The 8,316-nt window shown below is 46.1% G+C and overlaps 1 protein-coding gene across 6 annotated transcripts in view; it reads left to right on the forward strand.

Annotated features, from left to right (window-relative positions):
• The window catches only part of LOC146190745 (scavenger receptor class B member 1-like), a 74,196-nt gene extending 70,979 nt beyond the window's left edge, over positions 1-3,217 (forward strand). For all 6 annotated transcript variants that reach the window (XM_084601126.1, XM_084601127.1, XM_084601124.1 and 3 more), the window contains one exon: positions 1,890-3,217. In XM_084601126.1, the coding sequence (XP_084457252.1) occupies positions 1,890-2,139 (250 nt within the window). In that variant the 3' untranslated portion in view covers positions 2,140-3,217. The remainder of the gene's footprint in view (positions 1-1,889) is intronic.
• The last annotated feature ends 5,099 nt before the right edge of the window (positions 3,218-8,316 follow it).

An 8,316-nucleotide genomic window follows, 5' to 3' on the forward strand; every position in this document is an offset into this window, starting at 1 on the left:
GCTGTTGTCGTATGGGTAATGATTGCAGTATTTACTATAGATTCTAACGCACATTTTTTCGCGTGTTGTAATCGAGCCTGAAAACGTAACTATGCCGTGAACACCCTATTGTTAACATCATCGAAAAATGGCATCCGGGTATGGTATTTTTTGTGCATCATGTTGCTCATCGTTACTATCCATGGAACTATCGATATCGCCTACCTGAACTACCGCAGTCGCAAGGCTCCGCAAGCATCTGGCGCGCCCGGTCAGAAGGCACCGGCAGCAAGGAGGCGTCGGTTGGGAAAACGTTATAATTCGTTGAGATGACGGGTCTAAAAAAAGAAAAGGGGAGAGGGCCCATCTTGTGTATAGAAGGTTTCTAAATACTGTCCCAGCGGGTCACCACCTCACCGCCGCCGTCGATGCTCGCGCCGAAGGTTAAACACGCCGTGGTGATATCGGAACGCAGCATCTTGGCGCACTGCGCGCGCAAGCCAGCGAGGGCGCGAAGCTGAGCAACGAGCCAAGAAAAGTTAGCGCTTTAAAACAAGGTGGTTTAGTGTGCGAAGGAGCAAGTGGATATCTGGCAGCCTCAAATGAGTTTGGTGTTCCTGACATTTGTGTGCTTATTGGCGGATGCATCTGACGAGGCAGATAGGCCTAACGCAGACGAAGTTCAAAGCCAGCAGGTACTTGAAGAAATTTGTGAAAAGGGCGTATATTTTCGCCTAAAAGGCTGCTGCTTTTTAGGCGGTGGTGCGGCTTTGTTTATCGTGAAATTAAAGAGGTTGCAATAAAGATTGGTTGTCCCAAAAAACAACTTTGGTGTTACAAGTGAGACTAATTTATTTATCGCAGCATGATAATCTGGTATATGTTTTACTTTTTTTTACTTTAATTAGTAAAAATTAGTACAGCTAAGCTTACTGGCTTGGTGAATTATTAAGCAAAGATTGGCATTGGCGGCTGAGAGGTTTGGAGAGGCAGCCCCGTTTTGGCATTTCGCACGCGTCTGCCTGGTTAGGCGCTATACATACCTGTTTTAGCCTATCTGCGCTAACGCGCATATTCAACCTTCTTTTGCGGTTTTCTGTTCGATGGCGTTTCCGGCTAACTTCAAGGCCACCATGCTTAAAAGCCTTCGTAAACCGACTGCTGAACACCGGCGTACCAACCGCTACGACTCGCCAAAAAGGCCTCGGGCGTCTTGTCACGTCAAGTACAAATCGTTCCTACGGTTGTGTGAGCAATGTGACATCATGCGAAACACGTGACCACGTGGATTTTCACCTAGCTTCCTCCGCGATCCCGCTCTCCACCTCGTTCAACCACTGCGAAAGCCTGCCTACTTTCGTTAGCCGCTAGCCTGACAACCCCACGCCGCCAAGGCGTGATGATGTGCGGACGCTTTTTTGCTGCCTGTGTATCCCCAACTGGAAGTACAAATAGGGAGACTATTACAACTTTCCGCTGTAAAACGGGTGCGTGTTACAATAAAAAAAAAAAAAAAAAAAACGTTGGCACGAATGAGGGATAAGCGGAAGAGGTAACTTGAATTCGGGGTAAGCACAAAAAGCTCTGCTTCTATATAGCCAACAGAAGGATATGACAAGGGGCTTCGCTTTTCTTCTCTCCACTTCTTGCTCGTTGTATTTCCTTGAACTGATTCTAAAAGTATATGGTAAGCAACTATTCCAATAAGGCCAAATATTTTGCACTTGGTTACCCCAACAGCAAAATTTCAAAAAAATAAAAATAAAGGCAAGTCACTCCCGAGGCGCTCTACTGATTTCACTGCATCTTTCGCGACCGACAGAGAGGTGCTTCGGAACCACCTAAATACTTGCGTACCCAGCTCAGAATAGTTAATAAGTTATGTGTTGCTCTTTTCTGACCTGATGCAGACCCAGGACAACAAAGAGAGAGATCAGCAAAGTGCAGCCTGTCGATGCAGACGCAAAGAAGCCTGCAGACGCCAATTGTGCTGACATGCTACCAAGCAAAGTGGAGCGTATTCTACAGAATGGCCTCGACCGTCTGCCCAACTCGTTCGGCATCACAGCTGTACGCAATAACTTCATCAATGAGCTCAAAAACAACAGGAGGACTTCCGAGCCATCTGCGCCAGCAGACATTGACATCTACAAGACATGATTGTATGCCCTTTTAGACTGCAGGAAGTTTCTTGTACATAATACTCTTGCTCGTCGATAAGTGCGGAGGTGCAGCGTCCTAATTGATTTCACAGTGAATAGCTCGCAAACTGTGACCAATGGTGTACATAGTTCCCCATTTTATGCACTTCGTAAGAAGTTTCATGTGTGCCACGCCGTGCCTTGAAAGGAACTGCTGCCAAAGCAAAAGGCAAAGAGTTCAGGCAAGACAGGATGCTGGTGCAACAGTGTGCTAGGAAAATGCCATATTTGTGCACTCCACTTGCACAGCGGGAAATGCTCATGGGTAACCAAATGGAACTGCCATTTTTACATCTGCCTTTCTATGCGGTCCCTTCCTGTGCGGTCAGTTTTGACGTTCGCGGGAATGTAGGTATCTCGGAATGAATGAGAATGACTGTTTAAGGTTTGATAGCATGCATTTTCTCTGTGCATGTTAACGTGGCACAGGTTTTTATCTTTGCAAATGGTTTTTTGTCCTCAACTGAAATGCATGTGATGCGAATGTAGGCAACACTGATGAATGAGCAGGGTTGTTCCATGCTGAAGAATGTGCGACTACACAGACTCCCGTGCCTTGCTTTAAGTACAAATTGAAATTTGCGGATTGTATGCATAACTCCAATATTTCAGAATGATGTTGTGAATGATCATGTAGAGATATTTAAAAGTCACGCGAGACTGTATTTGGAAAAATTTCGATGTTTGGAAGCAGTATAGCTAGATAATGTTGAAAACAGATGTATTGACATGGTACAGGATGACTTTTTCACGTATCAAGGTGCAGAGTTTCATTGCAAGCAGTTCTTCATCAATCTTATCAGCTCAGGCTTATTTGTAAATGAGCAAATATCTCACCTCCACCAAAGTATTTGCGCAGTTCGAATGCAAGTGTGTAACAACTTCAGAAGTATGGTACAGTCCAGTATGCCTAAGCTGTATGTTTATATGACACATTTGTGCTTTAAGCATGCCAAAAATTATGAGCACTTCAAGTGTGGCAGCCTTCTTGAGTATTTAAGTTGAAACTGTCCGGATACTTATGTACATACATTTCCCATCTCTTTTCTTAACTAAGACAAGTAGCCATACAGTAGTGCTCATAATATGGATCTGTTTTTTATTTGAAGAGTTGTTTCTGTTGACACTTCAGCCACATTCCAGAAGCAACCTCCAGGCTTTCCTGTTTTTACAACTGTGATAGTGCACAAAGACCTCAAAGGCATGAAATGTGAATGAAGAAAAATAAATTCTGCGCCACTTCAGAACGCTTCAGAGCTGCAAAGTTGGTGACAGTGTTCTTACGCCAGTGAATCTCGCAGCAGAATTGTGATAAGGTGGGTATCATTTACGATCATCGAGTAATTGGACTTTCCTAAAGAAAGAAATCGCATATCCTTCCTGCCATGCCACAATATTACAGGAAGGAATGTATATCGAGTGGAATTTGCATTTCATAGCAGAACGTTTATTATGTCAACAATTGTGCAGTCAGTGGCAAAGCAACCTTTTTGGTAACACATAGAATGGAACCGGCACAACCATACGCCTGTTCGCTGATTAAGACTGTGAAAACAGTAAGTACAGGACGCTGACAGCAAGTGCTGAGATGTAGAGGGCCCAAGAAAAATGAGATGCAGTTCCTTTCTCTGTTGAGAGAAAAAAAAAAAGCGATAACTATACGACCTTCCAGGAGGCCCAATCCAGGACCACAGATTGTGCATGCTAATTGCACAGCACGTATAAATGTCACAATATTCATCGGGATGTCGTCCCGTGACTGCACTATGCACCAAAGCTAATAGTTCTATTAACGTTGCTATGCACTGCGTAAGCCTGAAACTGAGGCCTGAGTCCGTCCAGGCTCTGCCCCTTTCTCACAGTAATGCATAAGGTTCTTTAAAGTTCGCTAATACTGCATGCACATTATAAGGGTGACATTCCCTCTGCTTCATTTGAAACTCGGGAGCCACGGCCACGATCCAGTCCCGGCTCAAAAGTGGAGTGCCTTATTGCTTTAACCGCTCAGCCACAGAAGCGGAACAATAAAAATTAGGATGCTTCAGCGTACGAGCAGACGCGATAGCCTAAGTTCGATTGCTCTATCTGGCGGACTACGACGCGATGACTCAACATTTTTGGTGTCTTTAACTTTGATTTATTTGCTATTTTTATTCTGTTACATTTATTTATTAATAATTAGTCTATCTATTATGCCTTTAGTATTAATTACCGATCACATTTCCCATCCATGATATAGCACTTGTTGTTACAGGCCTCCATTTTCCTGCCACGTCCCGAACATTCCGACAACAGCCCAGCCTAAATTAGTGTACGGCGACGGCTTTTCGACCGAATGAGCTCTACTTGCTGTGCGTGATAAGTCAACAAAGCTTTCTTTGCTTCTGTTTTTCTTTTTTTTTTTTTTTTACAAAGTGGAGCGTAGCTTTACCTCTTTCCGCTCTCTGTTGTAACTCCCCAAGGGTTTCTCACTTTATAATAATGAATCGAAAGCCGGACATCGAACCCCCATGTACTGGCCCAAGCCTGGCCCGATCCCACGACTTTAAGCTCGAGCCCGGCCCAGGCTTGACAAAATAGCCCGTGTCTCTGCCCACGAGCCGCGCCCAGGCTTTCGGGCCGGTCCGAGCTCGTGCAGTGCTCTAAACTGCACACTCTAGGCGACACTGTAACTTCTCTAGCAATTCGCAATTGGCAATCCATAGGCCGTTTAGAGAAAGTTGTTCCTTACTCTCCACGAAAGGTTGCACCGCTAGAGAGACCGTCATTACTGGCCTTCGCGGCGCTTTGCGAGCCGCTGCTGTGCAGCTTGTGTATGAATATCAAATGAGTTCTAGACACTGTTGCTTTGGTTCGGACCTCACCTATACTGCAGAAAGTACATCTGCGGGGAAGTAGCGGGCTGCACGAGGATCAAGTGGTTTCGCTATCTGGGCAGCTTGAGCCATGCCGACTACCCATTCCCTCTCCCCTCTTACTTGATTCTCATGAATCAATAAAGCTCAGCGCACGTTGATCCCCAGGTGGTCGAAATTACTCCGTAGCCCTCCACTACGGCTCCTCTTTCTCTCTTTCCACTTTCACTCCCATCTTCCTCCCTTCCCTTACGGCGCGGTTGCGGTGTCCACAGAAAAACAAGTGAGACAGTTACCGCGCCTTTCCCTTCCTATAAATAAATAAATCAGTTGCTATAATCAATAAAGTCGTGCGGACTGAGGAGAAAATAGAGAAGGAAGAAAGAAAAAGAAGATTGAGAAAGAAAGACGCGCTTCGCAACAGCCGACGTCTGCCACCCAAGCGGTGGTGGGTGCAATGACTGCCTACAACAAGTACAGCCGGTGGCAGGGGAGCCCCTGCCGCAAACGGGTCCCCGTAGGGCCAGGAGACCCACCCTCCCCATTCTATCGACGTGCGGGCTGACGGACCGTGGTGGTTCACAATATGCAAAAAAGCTTTAGCATACAGTTGTATTGCAATGGCGCTGCTGCCGTTGATCTTCGTGAGTTTCGCTTGAAGACGTCAGCAGTCGGTAGGCCGCTGGCAGTCGTCGCTGACGCACCGGTCATTCACACTAGACCGAAAACAACACCTGCGGGACAAACGGCAGCATCATACTGCAGCGCGAGTCGCACTGCGCAACAAAATATCTACCGCTGTCTGAAAATTTTGAGGCCAACGATTCTAACAAATCCAGACAGCGAACGGTTGCTCGACAAGTCGCCGGATGGTCAGTGGCTGACCGAAAACCATTCACGCCGATGAGATGACATATAGTGAACAGCAGTACTCGCGCCTACCTTAACCCCATTAGAAATAAGCCTAAACAAGCAGCTACATTTGGTATGCGCAGGTTTCGACACTCGCCAACGATAAGCGTTTGTTAATAAGATGCTCCTACGAGTAGACTTGACGAGTGCGCGGGTTTCGAGCGTTCTTGGAGAAAGAATTCACAAGTTTTAGTGAGCGCAAATGGAAATAGAGTGTAGTTTTAGCAACCTGTATGAAAATGACGGCCGTTAAAATCACAGGAAGGTTACGCAATGAGTGGGCCGTGCCAGTGGGACCCGGTGTATGAAGAAAGCATGCCCGAATAAAATTTATGCGAAACATGCACCCCCTCCCCCCCGTTGCATTAAAAAAAAAGTGTCAGAAAAAAATGACCCGAGGGTTCTAAAAAAAAAAGAAATAAAATAATAGCGGTCCCATATAATTACCCAGATAATTGCACTTTTTATTGGGCTTTTTTGACTTTGAAAACACATGTAAGCATGGAGTGCGCGCCACGCTCATGCAGTGCACGTCATGCCATATAGAAAGGCGGATGTAAGCACTTCCTTCGGTGAAATCATTGAAGCGCAGGACTAACGATAACACCCCATGCCACAGCCTTTCCATAATTATTAGTTTCTTTTTTTTGTTTTTTTTTTAATTGGCGCCCAACATCTGGACACTCAGCATAAAATATTGCAGCCGAACACGCCGAAGCACAATGCACACCTTGATAGCGCAGTGAAGGGTCAGCAAATGAAGCTGTGTCCGCTTGATATTTAACTCATACCAGTACGCGCAGTTTAATTAACCGACCCTTCACAGCGCATCCCGTTGACCTCAGGGAGTGCGCTGGCTTTGTCAAATTCTGGGTACTGCTGATCAACGTCATAGCGAAGTTCACGATGGTTGCTATCGCAACAAAGCTTCACCCTGAGATGAAGAACAACCGATGACGCTGACGTAATCTTGCTTGTGTGTTGCTTGGTGCTGACGTCACGGATGGGATACATATCGCGTGTTATAACTGCGACTGTGTCATACTTTCCTATAGGTAGTTCACTTGAGCGTTCATATTACATTAATATAATTGCTTAATACACATTTCGGTCAGGGCCTCTTTAAGCCTAATTTGAGGCCAGCTTGAGTAGGTGCATGTACGTGCTCCTTGGACTGTATCTCGCACGCGCAGTATAATAAGTTGCCTGAGTAAAATTCGTCAAATGGAACTCTGCTGCCACATAGTCCTCTTAAAGTAAAGCAACGTTCAGAGCGATAAACTTGACATGGTGTATGCGTTCTAATATTTTACCCGGACGTTACAGGGACAGAAAATATCACTCTCGTACAGGTCAAGTCCTGCTTTCCCAGCGCGCGCGCATGTCGTACCAAGCGCGGCTGCAAAGTTTAAAGCGGAAACACCGTGCCAGTGCCCCACGCTATGTTGGAGGTGCGCGGTCACAGCGATTTCGGAACAACAAGAGGACCCAATCCGGACACATTGCGTGTCGCCCGAGGTGGCCCGAAAAAATGAGGTCACAACCCCCTCGACCTCATTCGGCTGCTGACTGCGCGGTGTAGCAGATTCACCGCGGCACGCACTGCGGCTTGGTCTAGCCGCAGAGCACGGCTGCTCTACGCCGTTTCGTCAGAGGAAATGCGACGGGGAGACATGTAGAAACAAACATAATAAGCGAGTCCTGCGAATACGACGAGTTAATGAACGTATAGGTGATGACAGCGGCAGGATCGTGAGAAAAAAACAGCAGCGGCGTAGAAGTCTTGGCATTGCCATAGAGCACTGCATGCATTAGCGGCCGTCACGCATTAATTGCTACCATGATATTGGCCAGGTGCGGTGTGCGTCAACAGTCAGACTGCTTGCTTCACCTTTTGTCGGCGCAGTATATATTACCACCATTATACGCCGATGATAAGACGGCGATACTCACACCTGCCTCTGTTATATACATGTTACTCGGTGGCGCAAAAGTCCTGTAAATTGCTATATCCTCCTCTTATCGCAGAAATGCTACATGTGTTATCCAAGCTTCCCCTATGCAAGCGTTTTTTGTTTTTTAGTTTTTAGTTTTTTTTCGGCGACAGCACAAATTTGCTTTTTGAACAGCCAGCTTCAAAGTTGTTGGCAAGTAGCACACGCTTCATGTACAGGTGTAGATATAAGTAAACGGAGCACGTTCTTCCGTTCAAATTAAAACCACACCTTCTGCCCTGTAGATAAGGGAACAATATTTGTCCAAGTGAAAAGGTACTGGCATCTACTATCTGTCTGCACATACCACTCCTGTCAGTTTCAATTATGCAATGCGTGAAAATTTTTAGAAGGAAAATGCGTGCTCCATTGACT

This window comes from Amblyomma maculatum, chromosome 4 (genome assembly GCF_055883805.1).
Source record: "Amblyomma maculatum isolate TAMU_Amacu chromosome 4, ASM5588380v1, whole genome shotgun sequence".
Classification (NCBI taxonomy): domain Eukaryota; kingdom Metazoa; phylum Arthropoda; class Arachnida; order Ixodida; family Ixodidae; genus Amblyomma; species Amblyomma maculatum.